Source organism: Dermacentor andersoni, chromosome 4 (assembly GCF_023375885.2).
Source record: "Dermacentor andersoni chromosome 4, qqDerAnde1_hic_scaffold, whole genome shotgun sequence".
Lineage (NCBI taxonomy): Eukaryota > Metazoa > Arthropoda > Arachnida > Ixodida > Ixodidae > Dermacentor > Dermacentor andersoni.
The window spans coordinates 20,346,742-20,367,633 of NC_092817.1; the positions used below are offsets into that span (position 1 = coordinate 20,346,742).

Genomic DNA, 20,892 nt, shown 5'->3' on the forward strand with positions numbered 1-20,892 from the left:
CGTGAGAGCAAACCGCTTCCAAAGTGACCTGAATATGGCCCGAGCCCTGTTTGCCGTGTATGGCCCGAGCCCTGTTTAACCCATGGCCGGTATCGATGTGATCATGGTCGGCAACTTTGCAGTTTGAAGGCAGGCGGCTGGCGCACGCGCCAAGTCAAAATGAAACTTCCGTTTGTTGCAACAAATGCGAAGCTTTGGTCGCTATCGATGCAATCGTTAATGGTGACTACGCAGTTTTGAAGGCATGCGGCCGACGCACACACCGGTTCAAAATGATACTAGAGAGGTTCAGCTTGTCCGGCATTCGGGTAAACGCAGGCGGGTGTCGGGGCGGAGGCATAAATGGGAGCGGCCTGCATAGTGCAGCCCCCTGGTGGCGCATAGCTCAGACAAAAACAGGTAATGTTGGAGTAACCAAGTGTATTTTATATTGCTACAAGTGTAAATTTTTGGCAGCAACACGATTGCGCCAGTGCCAAAAATTCATACCAGCAGTGAAGTAGAATGCACTTGGTTAATGCAATATTAGTTGTTTTTGTCTGTTTGAGCTCTGCGCCACCAGGTGGCTGCACCATGCAGGCCACTCCCGTTTACGCCTCAGCCCCAATGCCCCAATGTCCGCCTGCGTCTACCCAAATACCGGACAAGCTAAACCTCTCTACTGTTTGCTGCAACTGCTGCGGACGAAACTGCTGTCGTTACTGACGCGATCATGGATGACGACTATGCAGTTATGAAGGCACGCGACTAGCCACCAACGTGGATTTATATGTGGCAAGAAATGCAAGAATAAAGGCTTAAGGGCACAGTTAGGCACAAAGCGTTTTGGCTGTCAGTCACATATTATGTTCGGTTTCAGCTGACGACTATAGCAATGCGGACTCTGCCGCTTCATTTCAGTTGGTTGCCAGCACTGCTTTTGCTTTTTGCTCTTTTGCGCTGATGGGCTGCATTCACCAGTACTTGCAGATGTTCTAATTGTTAATTTGCAGTTAGTCTACGATAACCTGAAGTCGAATATTGCCTTCATGTGATTTACTTTACCATTATTTTATTCTTGGTAGGCCTGCTGTGCTTTCTTTGCAACTTGTATTCAATTAGTCGAATTTTCAAACCTTAACTTTCCTACTTGCTGGTTCTACTCAGAAAAATCAGTTTGAAAACTCTAAGCAGCCAAATAAGAGGAGAACATTGGTGAAGGCATTCTATATGAAAGGATTCGGAAGCCTGCCTAAGATACGTTGGCCATCTTTATATTGGTGATTGAGCAACTCCCCTGACACACTGGACATTTTAATGTCATTCGAATCTAATGGCATTAGCATCGAATGACATTATTCAGTTGCCTGCAATCGAATGAATTCAAGAAAGTCATTCGGCTTCGCACTTGAAGTGAATTTATAGTCTCCACCCCAGAGACAAGGCAAAATATGACATTGAGCATTCGTAATTTCAGTAGCATTCATGTAAAGACGTAATCAATTTTTTGTGGTTTAAGGAATCTGTCATTTTAACTAGGGAAAAGTTGTACGGCAGGCTGTTACAAAATGTTTTTGCTCTCCACCTTAGTGGCATCTGGTGACCATCACTCGGGCGCTTGTATGCACATGTTTTCAGCATCTCGAATGGCGTCTGCATCTATTTAATGATCGAGCCTCTTCCTCTGATTAGTTTGCGTTGGTCGCAATGCAAAGCACACATCAACTAACCGCTTCACCTACTGCAACTGAGCGTTGTCGCTCAGCACTGCCATGTCAGTCATATTGTTTGCAATTTATCGTCTGTGGCTACTAAGCTGGCCAAGCCTTGTTTTGGCTTATAGTGGCCAGACAGTCTAGAACTAGAAGCGTTATATGCATGTTATTTCAGTGGAGGGACGCTCCATATATATATATTAAAGTAAATAGATTGACTTTTCAGACATTCTGCACATACATTGTTCTACTTTTCCCACCAATTTTTTTGCAATGATCGCCCTTGATGTCATGACTGAATGACATTAATTTTTCCTGTGTAGCACCACGACGGGTCGAATGACATTCGTTGCATTGAATGTCATTCAAATCCAGTGACATTAGAATGGCCAGTATGACAGGGGTACAAGCTTGCACCACAAGCTGTCCAGTAAAACTTTTGTGCATCTGCCTTTTCAAGTGCCAAAATCCACTCCATTTGTAGCTTTCCTTTTCATTATTTTTCCATTTAATCCAACGTAACTATTTTCCTTATGTGCCATTAAATAGATAAATTTGATGTATGGCTGTTGATTTGCCACAAAAGTCATTTCAGCACTTTTGGACAAACAGCTTCATACATAGTGCTCTTTAGAAGCTTACATTAGTGTTTGTGATTATGTGCTTTGTCATTGGTCAGTGTGCGAGGAAATCCACGTACATAAGAAATTTGTGGTTTGTGGTAGTGAAGTAAACTTGTATGTTCTGAAGTGATAGTCATATACGTTCTTATGCATGCTCACTTTCGTCAATGCTGGTGTGGCTCTCTTGTCACATGTAGTGATCACATGTAGTGATCTCTTGTAGTGATCACCTGCTCTCAACACTGTGACTGCACGATGTGCTATGTTTCAATGTATTGGATCCTTCTAGTGCATGCATATGCTGTCGCGACTCTGTGGTTGTGGTGTTCTGTTGCCGATCATGGGGTTGCAGTTTCAATTCCCTAGAGCCACAGCTGCATTTCGATGGCAGAGTAGTAGTAGAAAAATAAAATTCTCCTTTCACTGTCTCTAAACAAGTTTTGCGATGCGTTGAAGAAACTTAGGCGATTGAACTTTATCCATAGCCCTCCACTACTGCATCCCTCATTTGTCCACGATGCAGGTGTAGGATATGAAAGGTGATGCAGTGATATGAAAAGTGTGTGACCAGCTACATAACTGCCAAGTTAATGCTCTACCGTAAAACACCATTTGTTTTTTTATGTCCCAACATGGATATCATCAAGCCACTTGTACAGCAGACATATTTTACATCTTTAAGCAGCAGCCATGTTCCCTTTCCAATATGCGTCGCCAACAGAGATATATACAAAGGTATATCGCGCTACACATTAGAGCTAGCAGTTCCTAAAAGACGAAAATGATCGCTGAAACTCTGTTCCTATTCTTATTATTAGGAAAGAGTTAAATTGTTCAGTAGATAATTTACAGCCTTGAAGAGTTCACTTTAATGCAAATTTACTTGTAGTACCAGTAACAGACCTGTCTACAAGGCCTTTTGTTACAGCCTCTCTCAGTGCTTGACTTTGTGTTATGCATGTAGGCTTGACCAAGTTTGTGTGGAGTAGACTCACACTTGGATAGTCATTGTATGAAATATGGTTACGCCTTACTTGAAGATAAGAAAATGCAGATTCCCGGGCACCTGTGAATCATTCTGCACTACATAAATATTTTTTGTATTTAAGTTGGTTTGTCACGGAAAGTTTCTCTTATATATAGCTGTAGTACTTGCTACAGCTATAGCAGGAGGAGAGAGAGAGAGAGATAAAAAAAAAAAAAACTAGTTTTGCACATCTTGTGTACACGAGCTTGAACCCTGCTCGTTTCAAACATGCTGTTCTGGTATTTGCTAGTCCATGTCCAGGATATGCATTGAACCCAACTTCTTCTCTTATCCTTCGAGAAACAGATAAAGAACTTGCCACAGCTTATTACAAATTGTAATCCCACAGAAATTATCCTGCTGTTGGTATATGTGTAGTGCGCGCCGATGGACGCGCCACTGGTGGCGGCCTATCACAGAACACATGGGAGGGGAGCCAGCCGCACGCCATAGTTTGTTGTGTCGTTGATAGTGCTTCTCTGTGTTATTCATGTTTTCAGACCAAAATAGGCAACACCTTTCACATGTGTGGGGTGGCCAAAGCTTCAAGGAATGTCGAAAAATTGTTGCAGGGTGGGGGGGCTCAAATACTGGCGAAAACGTGCTGGTGATATGGTTCTAATTATTCCCCGCAAAGCCTCATCAACGGGCGCAACGGTAGCAATGGATCGTCACTTCGGCGGGAAATTTCTTGTTTTCATCCTTTCCTTTGTTGCGGCAGTGTTTTTTTCCACTCGATCATAGTTAGACGGGTAAGCAACGAAGTTTGTCTGCAGTGCAGCATGCGGTTTAAAAGCATTTCGCTGAAGTTTGGAATGTCGTTTGCCGCTTATATTGTTTTCCGCTTCTTTATCGCGTTGCGCTAGCTAGGCAGCATGACTGCATGAGCACATTATGTTGCATGTTAAAGCTACTGAAGTTTGCAAGAACTGAAATCGTTGGTTTTATGTGACCTGGTAAATCCTCGCACCAGCTCTCACGCATTTCATGTTTCTTGCATCTATATTATGGGTGGTTTCGCACATGTTTAACTATTGCTAGTTGCTTCATGTGTAACTCTTGTTGATTCTTTTGAGCTGTAAGGTTTTCACCCTGCCTTGTTTGTGAAGGGTCTAAATAACTGTGTCTCATCGGAATGATACCAAACAAGTGCTTCTTTAACAGCTTTATTCTTTTTGCCCGAGGGCATCTTGGATATTGTGTTTTTTTGGGAAATGTGTTTAGAAAATAGGTAGTTCAGGGCGAGGATTGCTAATAGTTTCTGCATATGGTATTTTTGTTCCATTTTTCGCTGAAAAGTTTGCGTCAGTTTGGGAAGTCATCACACCTCGATGCTGTCTGAGCAGACTTAACACACCGAGCGATTTGTTTGTTTCACAATGTAGTTCCTTCTTGCATGTGAATTTTGTACTCAATTGACTTCTTTCTTATTATGCTTACGCTGCAGAGGACTAAACCCGGCCTTGCCGTCAGCGCTCATCTACTTTGACTGGCACTGCTCTGCTTTTAAATATATCATGTGGCACCTCTCTCTAGTAACATTTAAAAAAAATGTACTGAAAAGCTAGTCAGACTTTAGCTTTGCACGTTTCCAAGCAGCTCCTAGGGGAATTTAAAATTGCAAAAACTGCAGCGGGAACGGCATTTCATCGGGGTATGCAGCAGAATTGCATCAGCGGTACAGTGCTAACACGCACTTTTATTAACCTGTGCGTTGGGCGACTTCGTTGACTAGTGTATGTGTTTCCATCAATAAATTCGCAATTACTCTTCTTAAGGTGACTTTGACTGCACTTACTCAGCGATGTCACATGTATTCTTTGGCAGAAAAATCACAACGGCACTTGCAGACATAGCACCGTGTGGGATCGTTTGATACAAGTCTGCACTAACGACGAACGCTTATTATTGAGGTACAGAAGCAGCATTGTGGCAAGGGTAGAAAAAAAAAAAAAATCGAGACACTGCATTACTCAACAAAATTTATCAGCTAGTTAACATGAGCTCCGCTTTGTGTAAATGGGGTTTATGCCATTTGTCTGCGGGATGCACCTGGCACGTATATGGACCATGTTGCCCCATAAACCGGTAACATCACGTTCATACCCACTCCCAAAGAAATCAGCGTCTTACCTACAGCTGTCACCGCAGAAGAAGCAGTTTGGCACCCGAACAAAGGAGAAATCGCAGCCGCGAACTTCCGCCATCCTTTCTGCAAAGGGCTGTCATTTGCTACTGCTCCTGCATGTACTGTTGGAATCGCCCGCTAGGGGGCTATTAGTGGCACCTCTATAGGCGGTGCACTAGGCGTATAGGCGTGAACGGTTCATGCTTCATACAACAGTTCTGACATGCACCTGAATCCATGTGCTATATCTTGCAGCTGTAGCATGCACCTTGCTGACAGCTGGACGTTTCTTGTCACTGTATTTTTTTTATGTATTATGCTAACTCTCAAACTTTTTTCCAAGGAATTTAGTTATCTCGTGAGAGATGTTGGATTTCGGATGAGTTCTTGTCCTCTGATAACTCGCCGCACATCTGTTTTGTTATGCTGAACTAAAAAGAAAATTGGGCCCACTTTTTAATGCAGTTGCTGTCTGTCTACATTTATACAATAATATGGGGGGAGCTTTGACATCAAATGACCTGCCCTTGTCGTTTCCCCGGTGTCGCCAGTTGAAAGTGCTACTCAAGGTAATGAGCAAAGATGTTATTGTGACATGGCTTGTTCATGGCAATGCAATATGAATTACATTCCAAATATAGTGCAAGCATAAAGCCTGACTACTTCCTTACTTCCACAGTTGACTTTTCTTAGTAAATAAATTGTTTGCTCATTGTTTGCCCTCACTGTGGTCTATTAAATACTATTAAGGTTAAAAACCAAACAATCAATAGGCTTGCTAAAATAAAAGGTGACTAAGTATGTGGTATCTTTCTGTGTCATTGTTAAGCACAGGGCTAATTGATATGCCTCTGGTGTATTGTCTTCTATTACTCCACCCATTCTTCTTAGTGTTGCTGTGTGTCTTGCCTCAGCAGTAACGGTAGCACGGCACCTCTTCAGTGTTCAATGAGTTCACCAGTGGGTTATCATTTGTGTCATTTGAACAGGAGGGGGACGTTTTGACGGAAACAAGTTTGCCCCTTGTTTATACTTTGCATTCTACCTGGTATATGGTATATTGTCACATATGGTATATTGTCGCACATTCATAGTTGATAAACATTGAGGATCACAAATATGCATACAGTGATTCATGGCATAAAGAAGCTCACTCAGCAGGGTTTTATGTCAGTGTTATTGTTTTTACACATACAGTGACTTTGGACATGGAAAGTCTGAGTATTCAGCACATGTTTACAACCACCTGGTGGTTAGTGAGTTGACTTTGTACACTGCTTTACATTCGCATGCAGGTACCATTGCACTTCCTGTTCGTGACGTGCTGGTAATACTGTCCTTTATAAACATGGGGCACTGTCTGTGTGCTCTTTCCCATGATGAACACCAAGCACTGTAACAGTACCATTGTGAATTGCATTCACACTTCATGGTACTCGGCACATGCACACACACACACACAAACACTCAGTTGATGCACAAATAGCGAGTGAGGTTGTCTAGGCCACAGCAAACAAATCGTACCACCTCATCTTGCAGTTCACATACACAGTTCACTTTTCTGTTGAGTGAGTTCACACTCTAAAAGGTAAGCATAAGTCCCTGATCTTATGTTTCTACGTTTTGTCCTTTCTCACTTTGGCATCGGTCAAAATGAGCATCTTTTCACACAGGCTGCACTTTAGGCTCAAGGGTTCCAAGACCTCGCAGCGTCTTTCTTGGAGGTGCCACTACACTAGTCTGGTCCTGGTTGTTGTTTTCTATCCTAACTGGGGGTTCTTCTGGCTCATCCTGCTTTTCTCTTGCTTTTTCTTGCTTTTGGCCAGCTGTGAGGTTTGCAATTTGCTCCTCAACAGTCTTGACCATTGCAGTGTTTGGCCGGTTCCTCATGGCCAGTTTATTAGTTGGTGGAACCTGCTTTCGATGTGGCATTGCATATTTCAGCTTTTCCCAGAACCAGCGCTCACCCCAGATGAGATAAGTCTTCGTGGTGAGCAAGAACTTGAGCTCTTTGTCAAGCGTTTCTTTTGGCGGCAGTTCACCACGGACAATCACGATAAGCCTGTCCACCCGATCTTCTAGCATCTGGTAGTAGGCTGTATGGAACTCCACTTGAAACCAGAGGCTTTCGAGAAAGTCCTTGGATACCACAAGGATGGTTCTGCGACTGTTTTGCACGGAGTTGACAATGTTCCAGCTGATGTTGTAACCAGGCAGCCAGTCACGCTCATGAATGCAGAGCTTGAACTTCTCTTCGTTGGTTTCCAGGCTGTTGAGTAGTGCCATTGCAATATCACGATCAGCACTGCTATATGATACAAACGCATCATATGTTTTGTCCTCATCCAGGTCCTCTTCGCTGAAGACACACACAAACACATTGTAAAAGTGGATGTAGACATAGGCGATGATGGTCTGACGGTTTCTGTAATAGAGGATCAACACCACCACAAGAAGCACCGCAAGCACCACACAGATCACCGACACAGCTGCCAATTGCTTCCTTTGTGCACTGTAGTCTGTTGGGCAGTATACAGAGTCTGGTATCTCATTGATGTAGGATAGTGCCAAGGTATTGTTGATGCTTATCTTTTCTCCACATGCAATGTCCAGGTAGTCCTTTATCATGTAGACATGCCCACGTAGCCAAACCTTGAAGGGAAAAGTGGAGCAGTCACAGGTCCACGGGTTGCCACTGAGTGACAGGCTGAGAGTTGCAGAGCTGTTGGCGAACATAGCCATAAGTTCTGGTGTCATGGAGCGCAAGCTGTTGTTGGTCAGAGAGAGATAATGTAGTCGGCGTGGAAGTCTCTTTGCATCAAATACCCTTAAGTCGTTGTCGTCGAGGTGCAGTTCAGTCAAGTTTTCCCACTGATGAGAGTCAAGGTCCTCAATAGTTGAAATCTGGTTGTTTTGTAAGTAGAGAATATTTGTGTTCGGTGGTGAAACCAATGGAAGGGAGGTAAGGTTGCCCTGCCTGCAGTCCATGTGTGTGGTGTAGTCCATCCGCCGAAAGTAGCATGTACATTCATCTGGGCAGCCCTCCTTAATTGTACATGTGAGTTGTTCAAGGTCAACCTCCAAGAGATTTTTTCCTTTTAGTACTTTTGGGCTTTCGCAAGTATAAGCTGGAGAGTTCTTGAACAGTGCAATGTCCTTCTGGTTATTTTCAGACAAGTACTTGATGAAGTCATAGAGCTGACAATTGCACTCGAAGGGATTTCCATCTAAATGATAGTAATGCTCTGACGCTGTGTCAGTATTGTAGGTTTTTTCTCTGGTTTCATACTTCTTTAGGATTTCAAGTTCTGTGACCTGCACAGCCTTTATTTTGTTGAAACGCAAAGAAACTTCTGTGCTTGTAGAGATGAGGTTTGGCACCCTCAGGTAAGTTATGTTGTTGTAGTCAAGGTTGAGCTTCTCCAAGGCCAAATAAATGTCCCAGTTGATGTCTGGGAACTGAATAAGTTTGTTTCTTGAAAGGTCAACTCGTCTGAGCTTCTTGTTTAGACCAAAGGGAGCATTTCCTTCAAGCATCTTTAACTTGTTCCTTCCTAGCTTCAGATCCTCCAGCTTTTGCAGCCTTTGGAATGTTTCCTGCTCAATGCTTTCTATAAAGTTGTACTCAAAACTAAGCACTTTCAGGCTAATCAAGTTGTCGAAAGGGCCTGCTTTTAGTGTGACGAAATTGTTTCTGTAAAAGACAAGTGTCTCTAGGACAAACTGCTTTTCAAACACTGTTAATGGCAGCTCGGTGAGGTCATTATAGCTTAGGTCCAAGTTTAGAAGTTTTGTATTCTCCCTGAACAAGTTTGCGGGTAATGACGTGAGTCTGTTGTTCACCATTCGAATGTTCTTCATATTTCCTGCATATGCAAAAAACTTCTCTGGAATGCTTGTAAAGTTGCAGTCCAGAAGTGTGATATTCTCCAACCTGCTCAATCCTGTGAGGAGCCGCTCAGGTGGGGATCCCAATTTGTTGAGGACACTGAGATTTAAATCTCCCAACAGCCTGTTGTGTTTGAACAGGGTGTCTGGCAGCATTGTGAAAGGGTTCCCACCCAGCTTGAGATTCTCTATGCCAGTTAGGTCAGCAAGATCTTTGTCAGTGATGTTGGTCAGGCTGTTAAGCAGGAGGTCGAGATTCTTCACTGATGTCAGGTTGGTGAAGATTCCTTGGGGAAGCACAGTAAGGTTGTTCTTGTAGAGGTAAATGCTGATGAGCTTGTCGAGACCCCTAAACTGACTAGAGTGCAGGCTCTGCAGGACATTGCTGCCCAGCTGGATGCTGGTCATGTTCTTGAGCGGCCAGAAGACCTTCTCGGGGAGATCTTGGAGTGCGTTGTTGTTGAGCTCGAGGTTTACAAGTGTGGTGAGGTTGGTGAACGCATCCTCCGGTATGAACCTCAGGTCCTTGCTCCCAGTTACAGTGAGCCTTTTGAGCTTGTTAAGGCCTTCAAAAAGCCGGGCATCCAGTGTGTCACCTATCTGGCAGCTGATCAATTGCAACGATGTCACTTCCAGCCCCTCAAGCACTTGGGCGAACGAACCGTTTGGCATGGGGCAGTAGCTGAAGGAGAAGCGCTCCACCTCACTCACGCTGAAGTTCTGGAAGAATGCCGCCTGGTATGGGGCCGCAGTGTCGCACTGTACACGTACGATGTCATTGATGGCGTACTCAACGACGAACGCCTGCTGTGGTTCATTGGCCTGCGCATCGTAGCAGGACAGGTGCCAGCCCCCGAGGTCATCGTGGCCGAAGCGCGAGTCGCAGTCGCACATGTAGCCTGGCACACGCGGCACATTGTTGCAGTGGCGGCCGCGTGCACTGTCCGGCAGGAGTAGAAGCAGCAGCAGCCAGGCCGCCAGTGCCGGAAGCAAAGCGCACACAAATCCCTTCCAATGCCGGCCATGACGCATGCTGGGGCCACCTGCGCCACAGAGAGGAGAAACAATGAGAATTCTAGTGGTATAGGCAGACCAATATGGCGCAACCGATTCTGTGGCTGGATTGACCTTTGTCAGTGCCATCTCCAAGCACGTGCATATTTCTAGTGAACGCTGGGAACGTCAGACACGTTGTGCGAAGACACTTGGCCCACAAGGAAATGAAAACAGCACCTATACTGCCAAGACAAGCGTGTAAGCTTCGCTAAGATGAAGCATTTGCTGTTTTGGAATATGCAATTTCGTCCCCTTAACGTGAGAACGTTATGCATCTTCACTGTACCTTCTAATTAATTTTGTCTGCATGTAAAGTTAGTGCCATCATTAGCACTACAAGGATTTTTTTTAACAAGCTTACAGGCACACTAACGCGAAAATTCCACAATACCAAAAAAAAAAAGCACTCTTATCGCAAGAGGACGCTTGATAAGTCAGAAAAGATGGGAGGACGATAGGCATGTGGTGCCACCGCCTCAAAATTCCCGCACCAGCACACCGTGACGTCATGAATTTTGATGTCGTCTGCTTGGGCGAAAATGGTCGACATTGTTTTCTACAATAGCAAATGGTTTACCATATTGACTTTCAATAATTTTTACTGGACGGCCTAAATAAGAAAAGACACTTTGGTATCCTTGACGTCACATTGATGTATCCATGGTGTCTCGGCATGAAAATCAAAAATGAAAATATAAGTCATTTTCTCTTCTAACTACGGCGAAATCAACAAAAGTAGAGTTTTTCAAGAATACTTTGCAAATCTCCAATGATCTATTGTTTCTCTTTAGTGGCCCTTTAATGTGTATCAAGGTGTAAAACGAGCCTTAAGCAGGCTCCACTCTCTCTTGCCTTTTAAATGTTTAGGCTCCTCTGCATAAATCATCCCCCCCTTTCCCCACTTTTTTAAAGAAAGAAAGAAATAATTTGCACCTGTATCGTGCATAATATGCTGTTCAGGAGGTGATGTTGCACATGAATTTTGTGCACGCGTTTTTGTTTAAATACGAAAGGAATGGCTTTTTCCTTACGTATGCTTTTGGTACCATTGCACTTGTGTTCATGTAGACACGGGAACACTGAGCACGCACCCTCAATATCAGGTATCGCCACTCTGAGTGCAGATGACCACCTGTAGCACCTACGTTTGTTGAAGAGGTCGCCTTAAGTGCTCCACTTATTTGGCAAATTGCTGGCTTACATTAACAGTCATTCAGTTCCTTTTTATATTTCGGAGCCTCCGGTATTTACAAAAGTTCATATGTATGTTAAAGGCTTAAAGGCATCTGATAGACCACGTGAAAATAAGCGCTTGTTTTGCACTAGAGCAGTCGCCTCTTTAGATTGTTGCCGACCCGTATGCGACATGTTGTAGTCGACATAACGAGGGAGCACTCGCGCAAATCTGGTTGAGCGAAAATGGCTTAGCCTCCATGGTTGCCTAGTGGCTTTGGTGTTGTGCTGCTAAGCACGGGGTCGCGGGATCAAATCCTGGCCATGGCGGCCACATTTCTATGGGGACGAAATGCAGGAACACCCACGTACTTAGATTTAAGTGCATGTTAGAGAACCCCAGGTGGTCAAAATTGATCCGGAGTCCGCCACTGCAACGTGCCTCATAATCAGATTGCGTTTTTGGCACCTAATGCCGCATAAATTATTCTTTCTTTTAAATGATGGGTAGAAAATAAAAGAAAAGGCATTATGAAGATTGTACCAGGTGGCACATCGATCTAACGGGTTCTTCATCATAACGCACATGAGTCCTCAGCTTGCTCCACATACATTTAATATGTCTAACCTTTCATTGTGGCGTTCACGCTCCTATTCAAAAGCGCATCCTGTCATGATGTTTTCTCAGTCACTTGTTGCAAAGCGCGGTGGTGCGTCGGATTGAATGTACAACCGGCGAGCAACTTGGATGCGCGACTGTTGGCACATAATGCCTCCCTTCCATGACTATGAGTCTGCAGGCAAGATCTTTGCGCGATCCAAGATGCGCCACTTCGCGGTATAGTATTTCACTGCTTCGTGCCGTCTGTCAGCAAGATTCGAGTGGGAAATCCCCCAGTACTACCTGGACCAGTCTTCCCCGATGGCCTCACCCCCCCCCCCCCCCCTTTTTCTGTAGCCTGTAATCGGCGGCTGTGAAGAGGGTCAGTGGAAGAACGAGCCCGGTGTGATGCAGGATGTCCAAATGGCACCCAGTCTCGCTACGATGCGTCGTATGCCGTCGTCTGTCCGCCGCTGCCCCTCCGCGCTTTCCCTTCCCAGCCCGTGGCACCAAAGCACCCGACTTCCGCAGGACGCCATTCAGGAGCACCGCACTCACGAGCGAAAATTACCTCGCCGTTCGAAGCCCAGGGCTAGATGGCTTGGTCCGCGCGTCCGCCGGATGCTGCTGTGTTCCCTCCAATGATCTGGCTCAGAAAGCGGCGGTCGGGGAAAAAATCTGCGCCGTGCGCACACTCGGCGACCAGGCAAGAGGTCGTCGAGCGGCGGCAAACGACTGTCGCTGATGGCCTGCCGCGCAGTGAGAGACGCATGGACGCGAGATTCGGCTACGCCCTTGGACGCATCTCCACGGCCCGCTTGCTGCTGCTGCCGTAGCAGCGATGGCGGCGGTGGTGGTGGCAGTTGCGGCGGGCGCGCTGCCAACGTGTTCCGCGTACGAGAGACGATTGCGACCCCGCCTGGAAAGCGAATGCGTTCTTGTCTGGCGGGTGGCTCGCTCGCCCTCGCCAGGGCAGACGTGTGCTGCGTGGCTGGGAGGTATCGGAACGCCTCGTCGTCGTTTGCCCGGTTCCATCGCGGCGACGCGGTGATACGCTGCTGCTGCTGCGCGAATGTGATGCGAGTCCGCGCGCCTCTCGGGCGGTCGAGTGGGCCCTAATGCGGCACACGTTTGGGGGCAACGCTGCTTTGCGGCCTTGGACAGAAGCGTGACTGAAGCTAGCGAAGAACGTGCACGCCACGAACGAGCAAACGAAAGTAGAAACTTTAGCGTGTCGCCTCTGTCATTGCAGAGTTCTTATTCGTTCATACGTACGTAAGTAGCAGAGACTGCCCGCATTCGCGTTTAACAGCCGAACACAGGAAGCTGCCTGTCGTCTGTTGGCTCTGTAAACGGCACCACGCTGTTTATCCGTCCAGAAATGGACATGTCCTGACACGCATGTGACGGAGCTACATCGCACATGTATGCTCGAGCGAGTGGTTCTTGCCATTTGAAAAAAAAAGCAACAGGCGTTTTTTTTTTCGTTTTTTTTTTCTTCTGGATGTTGGTTACTATGTGTATGCATGTTCTTTTGGCCAGCCACACACAGATTCCGAGCTTCCTTTTTTGTTCTTAATGAACGCTGCCACGGTTACATAGTCTATAACAAAAAAATGTTACCCCAAAGTGGTGTCTTGACACCATGGACAGTGTGTTGTGCTGGCAGCCTCTGCAACCAATCGTGACAGCTTTTAATCGAGGCAGAACGCATTCCTGACAGCGCGGAAGTTGCCCAACGCCCACGCCCTGCTGTGGCGAAGCTCAGAATTTCCGGTCTGCATATCGAGCCTGGTAATCTATGCCTATGTCATGGCCAGCGTAAGGGTGCGTACTATTGCAAATGTAAAAAAAGTGATCGTCCATAGGCTGGGACAGCGTACTAGGACCAGATGTTTTATTACAAAATCGGTTCAGCTATATTAGCATTGTGGATAAATGTAATTCTGATATGCATAAGTTGGAACATTAATGCATTTCAAACATATCTTAAGGACTTATTTCAGGAAATTGGTGCTAAGCACATGTATTTTCGCCAAATGGATATGACTTCATTACTGCCCGGCTCCAATTCCGCAATTGCTACATGAGCTCTAAAAGTTAATGACTGAAATTTTAATTACTGGAACTTTGTTGATTAGCTAATCACACGGCATCATGTGTACGTGCACTCGCCTTTTCAGTAAGACAGAGTGTCACGGTGTCAATCTGTGCTCACCTGTTTCGTTTGCACGAAGGAAAGGCTTATACAGCGCTGCGAATTCAATCATATCTGTCGCGTTAAGAAGGGATCTGGCCTTGCGGTGCCACAGACTTTTGAGTAGCCTCCTTGGTAAACAAGCCTCATAGCACGCGCTCGCCGACGATAGCAGTGGCAACTTAGACTTGCTGGTCAGGCGGTCTGATATCAAGCGCGCCGTCTGGCTTCGTCCCCGTTGCGAAAAACTCCGAGCGCTGCTGACCTTGCTAAGCGATCCCTTTGCGGGGAGCTACTGGACCCAGAGGGCAGCGAGGAGAAACTGCTAGACCCGGTAGTTTCTTTGAAGCCATGCCTACAGTGTGCGTGTTTTGAGACATTCGAGCGTGCACTTCTCAGCAGCAGTAGCAGTCCTAGTCTCTCTCCCGGTCGTTCGATATATCGGAGGACGGCTGTTTGCTTCTGTTTGAAGGAAGCGCACATGGGACCTGTTTGCATAAGAGTGTCGCCTTATCCTGAAACACAATTTATCATTTCGCAAGCAAATGCTGTTGAGCTCATGTAGTGGGTCAAAATAGGCGTTGCGCTCTTAACCGACAAGTGTGGCGCGCGTATCCATTACGAGTTCCAGCTGCAACTTTGAAGAACGGGAAAAAGAGAGTCGGCTCGCCCGTTTATGCGGCGCGATAGCCCCAGTTGATACCATCGAGCGCGGTGGTCAGGCGAGCGCGCTTGCGAGGTTTCCGGTTTCGTCTGCATGGTCGGCAGCGACATGAAAGGAAAAACAAAAGGGTCGAGTTCGTCTATCGCCTGTGTGAGCGCGCGACCTTATAGCAGCGGCTCGCTGCACTGTACGAGTACGTCTGTGCGTGAGGGTTCTACGTGGTGATGTAAAGGTCAAGATGACCCGAGATTATTTACGATACGCTAGCAGTTTTGTTTACGATGCAAACGAGTTGGCCGAGTTCCAGTATTGTGGGAGGCGAGGCGCGCACGCATGCCGCCGGAGACGTGCAACTCCGGTGGCCGGCGGCCCCTTGGAGAGCAGGCGGGCGGGAGCAAAAGGATTCTCCGTGTGAGGAGGGGTTTTCGCCGGTAGTAGACATTCGTCGTAGGAGGAGAAATCTGGCGAGAGTTAGAAATCGCGGATAAGACCAGAGACGACGCTCTTCGCGTTTTTCCACGTATATACGTATTATTTCCGTGCGTGCCGCGGGCGCTCCGCCGGTTAATCGTGGACGTTTCCTGCGTGATGCGGCAGCGTGTGGGATTTCCACCATGCGAGGCCTGTTCTCTCTTCGCTACCGTTAGTCTTACTTTTGAAGAAACAGTGCATGTCTTTCCAAAGCAACCAGACTGAACGCCGTTCCTTGAACCCCGCAGGCCAGTGCATATTGCGCATTATTTTCCCTACCGCTGGAGTACCCTAGACCACAGGTTTCACAAGTCACGCCAAGCATCGGGCCACACATATTCTACACTCTTAACCAGGCGTGCTTGGGATCTCTGTACACGTCTGCGTCAAGCTAACGCTCTCGAATACTCGCTTCGCTCGCCCTCCTAATTACTTCACCACTGAGTGTGCTACGTGAACCTCTTGGGAAGGGAGAGTGGCATAGGGTTCCCTGCGCTAGCGCAGAGCGGAGCGGACTCGTCGTCCCGACGGGTCTCCGAGTCGCCGTACAAGCGTACGACCTGCATCAGCGCGGTCGCCCTTTTTCTCCCGAGAAGCGGGTCACGCAACGGCCCTCGCGAGTCTTCGCCGCCGCGGGCACCTCGAGGTGTGATGGTGGGGGCCCAGATACGCACACGTTTACGGATGCTGCCACTTCGGCTCGTTTCTGGGGCGTCTGATAGCCCCGCAGCGTCGCTGCTCGCTCCTCCTCTCCCGCCTCGAAGACAAAGGGTGCTTATGGAGCCGGCGGGGGAAGCGAGGCGCGCAAACACGGGCGCCAGAAAGCGCGGGGAAACCGTCAGGATGGCGCTACCGAATCCGCGTGTCCTGTTTGACTCGACGGTTCGTCGCCGTCTTCGTCGTGCGAGCACGCCTATAACCTAGTGACCCGCGCGGCTGGAGCGGGGCGCGACGTCGCTGGGAGACCGCGAAGACTGCCGCGCTGGACGGGATTCCCAAGCGTGTTCGTGAGCGCGCGCCTCTTAATGCCGTTGCCCTTGTTTGTTTGGTGTAGTGCTGTTCGGCTCTTGAGACGCATTCGCGCAGCTTTGTTTGCGTGTGCGAGTGTGCGCGCGGGTCCGCGCGTGCACGTTCTGTGCTTTGTCGACCCGGTTTCCAACGCAGTTCTCAGCCACAGTGTCCTAGGTGCCATAGCTCGTCCTTCACTCCTATCTTGGTAACGCTGAAGTGCCAGATTTTTCCAAATTAGTAAATTAGGCTGCTTATTCGCTATGCAATGCTGTCACAAACATTTGAGGGCAACATATTATTACTGTTATCGTAGCAGGTAGCTTTACACAGTTTCGCCCTAAATAGTCGCCTGCTCTTTTTTCTTATTTTTTATCTTTCCTTTTCCTTGCTTTTTTTTAGCTGCCTGAGTAAGCGGCGTCACATAATTCTGTTTTTTCTTCAACTTTCCTGCGGTGTTTCGTGTGTCGAACGAATGACATCACGTGCATTTTGATTTGTAACCATGCCAAATCCGAAGAATGAGCGCGAAAAAAATAAGAAAAAGAAACGCTATGGTGAAGAGAAGTGTAGTTTAAAGAAAACGTATATTATGCAAAGTAGCAGCGCGATCGGCGCGTTTCATCTGCGGTCGTCGCTGTTTTGTTGACCGCGTATGCCTTCTTTTAATTCACGGAAAGAGCAACCTTCGGACGCATTAATCATTTCCAAACCTTGTGAAATTGTGTCGCTTTCTGGGGAAATTTTTTTCATTGCGTAATGTTCCAAATTGCGCTCGTCTTGTGAGTTGATCTGGTCGGGTGAGGCCTTTTCGCATATGCTATCGGCGCGCGTAGCAACGATTTCGTCATACCCGGCGTTGTTCTCCGACGCGCAGAAACAAGCCAGGCAATCGTGTCGCCAAGATCGCTGTGCGACTGTCTGGGAAAATACCGCTACAAGGTAATGGACGGTCATTTGTTGCTCTACGGAAGCGTGCTTCGGGCTTGTGAATTGCCACGAGCACATGTTATTCGGCTTTTTATTTCTTCAATAGACTTGTAGCTGAGCGATATCATCGCATTGCATTTCGTATTTGTTTTTTTTTTCTGCCGGGTGGCATCTTCGTTCTAGTTATAGAACAGCACTCGGGAGTATCCCTGTAGGACGTGAGGAGAAGGGAGTTGCGCCAGGGATCGCGGTATATATGGCGTGTATAGGCTAAATATGCAATCTTTGTGTTCTGCGGCTGACATGCTCTGCCTTTTCTGCGCAGCTGTCTAGATGTTATGCGGTGTTCTTTACCTTTGTAATTGCGCGCACTGCGCTTAATTATGCAGTGGCGCGCAGCCGAACAACCCGGCACCGTTTGACTGATTCTCGCGCTAATTCGATGCAGCGCCAAATAGGAGGCCTCTGCCTTGTCTTTAGTCTGCCTGGCGCTCGTATACCTTCTAAATAATAATAGCATGTGAGACACGCGCTGGCGTAACGGGACAAGAAAATGTGTACTGCGGGGAAGTTCATTCACCGTTGTTCTTTATCACGCTTAGTACGAATTACACGTTGCGCTAATTATGTTTTTTTATACTAAATAACCGTGTCGCGTCCATTATTCATATTACTTTATGCTTAATGCTAACCGCGCCCGCCCGCAGAGGCTGCACCGTAAATTAAGTTAGAAGTTGCACAGTTGACTTTAGGCAGAAGTCTCTGCAGCATGTGAATCCACGAAGGAACCAACGGTGTTCATTGCTCATTAGGAGAAACTTGAGTCTAAGACGGTTGTTTACATGTTCATTGGGCCGAAATATGCGACAGATGCACGAGAAAGCCGGATCAAACTAACGAACGACCCCATTGTTGTAAATCTTGCGTTGGTTTCAAGCCCATCGTAGCTTTACTATAGAGCAGGCATTCACTCTTTTTTAATCTGTTCATGTTTGTGTCTCTTCAGTTTCCGAACGAGATTCCACGTGGCGCAAATCACATTGAGTGACGTGTATGGGGATGTTCTCGCGCTCGTAGTCCGTGGGCTTACGACCAACTCTAATGTGGAGAATTCTGTTCAAGTGCAAGTTATGAACGGGCAGTCACTTTGACTGTCAGCGGTGCACACACACACGTATATATATATATATATATATATATATATATATATATATATATATATATATATATATATATATGCAAACTTATACTATTTGATGCCGATTCTTCCACCGCCTCTGTTATTCTGTACCATACATTGCAACATATTTGTGTGAAGAACGTTATCGGTGACGTCTTCTTTCACATATCTGTCGAAAGCGTTGGAGAGTTGGTGTATGCGCCTGATCTTCTTTTCCTCGCTGTTGTAACTTCGATCAAATTGGCTGCTTGTAAAATAACGAAACTGGTAAATTTAGTTCAGTTCCTCGTCGCTTGGTTACAACAGGCGCTTTGCATATAGCGGGCCTAGGGTGCCTCGATGTTCGCCCGCCCTCCGGAGAGCGGGCGCACATCGAGGCACCCTAAGCGGGCCCCTTTCGTCGCATGCAGGATCCACTAATCGTATTATCCCCGTGTGTACGGCCATATATAATCGAACAATTCGGACAAATCGAACATCAAAACATTTGGCTATAGACACTTCAACGATCAGAAGTATTCGACTCGCGTTACAAAATTTTTAAACATTCGCACGCCCATATTCGAAATTCCTTTGTTGCCGGAGTCGGTCGGTGCAGGATCGTTCGGTGTACTCGTGGGAATGGCTGTGTTTCGAGCTTACAACAACAGGCGTCGTCGACAGGATGTCGTGGTCAGCCCAGCTAACCGGATTCGCGCAAGCCTCTCGCTTGCCGGCGAAGCAGTGGGCGGCGTGACCCACCTCGCGTTTGGCGCGCTCGCTCCCGCACGTAATATATAAGCATGCCGCCGGGCGACGTGATGGACGAGGCGTGCCCGTTGGTGAGACGACGCCTTCGGCCTTTCTTTTTAAAGCATGAAATGCTTTTAGTTCCCGTTGTCGTCGACCTTCAAGTGACCTTGAACCAAAGGCCAGGGCCGTTATCCGGGCACTTAAGACAAGAACGGAGCGGCAACATACGGGCCTCGTTGCAAGAACAAAACTAGACCATCCGGCCAACCAGTCAAAACCAATCAAACGTGGCCCCCTGCCGTTTGTACAGGACCGCATTACATACGCTAGTTATTGCCCAAACAAGTTACAAGAAATAGTGCTTCCGTGTTCTTCCTACTGTTTGTTCACAACACCACTCAAGATGTAACTTGTAGTACGCTGAAGTTTTGTTTGTCATTTCCGATGACGACTTTCAAAAGGCAGGCACAGGCGCTGAGACAGGGTTGCCTGTGCTCTTGTCAACGCCAGCGGTCCGCGAGTTCCTTGGCGCGAGTTTTGCTCTGCCTCGAGAGATGGCGCCACGCTGCGTGACCAAGCCGGCAGCGTCCGGCGCGCCGTGGACACCTACCTAAGGCCGCGCATTTGCAGCCGACCACTTCGACGCGACAAGAAGAAATAGTAGCGACAGACGCTGAGCGCGCTGCACTCGGTGTGCCATTGCGAACATGCACTACACCCATTTTAAGATTGTGGCTATGGTATCATCTCCAACCAGTCTGTTTTGACGGTAGCCATTTCGTACTTACATCTACTCTCGATTATGGGAGAGCCAGCAGTTATTATTATTATTATTTTTTCGACGGCGAACTCCGTTCGCGTTCGTTTAGAAGTTCGCACGCAAAGCGGCAGCGGCAGCTTTGTAGTGCGTCGCCTATTGCGTTAGTGCTGCAGAAGGGTAAAATTATCGCAGACAGGGCCTAAAATTGCAGGGGGGGAACGCGTCAAGCCCGGGTTAATCTGCGTCGAACGTTACACTAAATGCCACCGAAAAAGGTCAACATGACACAAGGCTATGTCGCTAGCACCGTGCCGCAGAGGATGTGCCTCTCTACACCTCCAGTCTTGACAAGTCATTGGCTTCTGGTTTTGTTTCATTTGCACTATGCATTTGTCGTGCGTCATTCACGTCAGTTATTAATTCTTCTTCGGAAATCAATGCACTGGTTTGCCTCTCTTATGTCTCCGTCGATCATCGACGCAAGCTCATGTGCGGTTCAGCGCCGGCCGCAAGTATTCAGCTGGATGAAAAATCGGGCGAGTTGGTATAGCTTCGCAGTTGCAACAGCGCGACTGTATACGGGCTGAGTAAAAGATGCGCTGTGGTGTCCCCTTCTTTTACCGAGTCCGTGTCCAGTCGTGCTGTCGCACGAAAGTATTCGTCTGGTGGTGGATGGGACTGCAGGGATTAAATTCAGCTGATATTTCTCGTTTTTTGTCAAACGCACCTTGCGGGATTCCGAGGAATTCATTATCCGTCG

The 20,892-nt window shown here is 47.2% G+C and overlaps 2 protein-coding genes across 8 annotated transcripts in view; one reads left to right on the plus strand and one right to left on the minus strand.

Moving 5' to 3' along the window:
• The window catches only part of LOC126535822 (tudor domain-containing protein 3-like), a 171,506-nt gene that overhangs the window by 71,541 nt on the left and 79,073 nt on the right, over positions 1-20,892 (plus strand). The window lies entirely within an intron of this gene.
• Positions 6,605-20,892, minus strand: part of LOC126535821 (uncharacterized) — a 51,891-nt gene continuing 37,603 nt past the window's right edge. For 3 of the 6 annotated variants that reach the window (XM_055073463.2, XM_050182653.3, XM_055073464.2), the window contains one exon: positions 6,605-10,403. In XM_055073463.2, coding sequence (XP_054929438.1) covers positions 7,138-10,392 — 3,255 coding nt within the window. In that variant the 5' untranslated portion in view covers positions 10,393-10,403 and the 3' untranslated portion in view covers positions 6,605-7,137. Of the gene's footprint in view, positions 10,404-12,217; positions 12,491-12,761; positions 14,371-20,892 lie in introns of those variants that run through there. The other 3 variants (XM_055073461.2, XM_050182654.2, XM_055073462.2) reach the window with 3 other exon arrangements.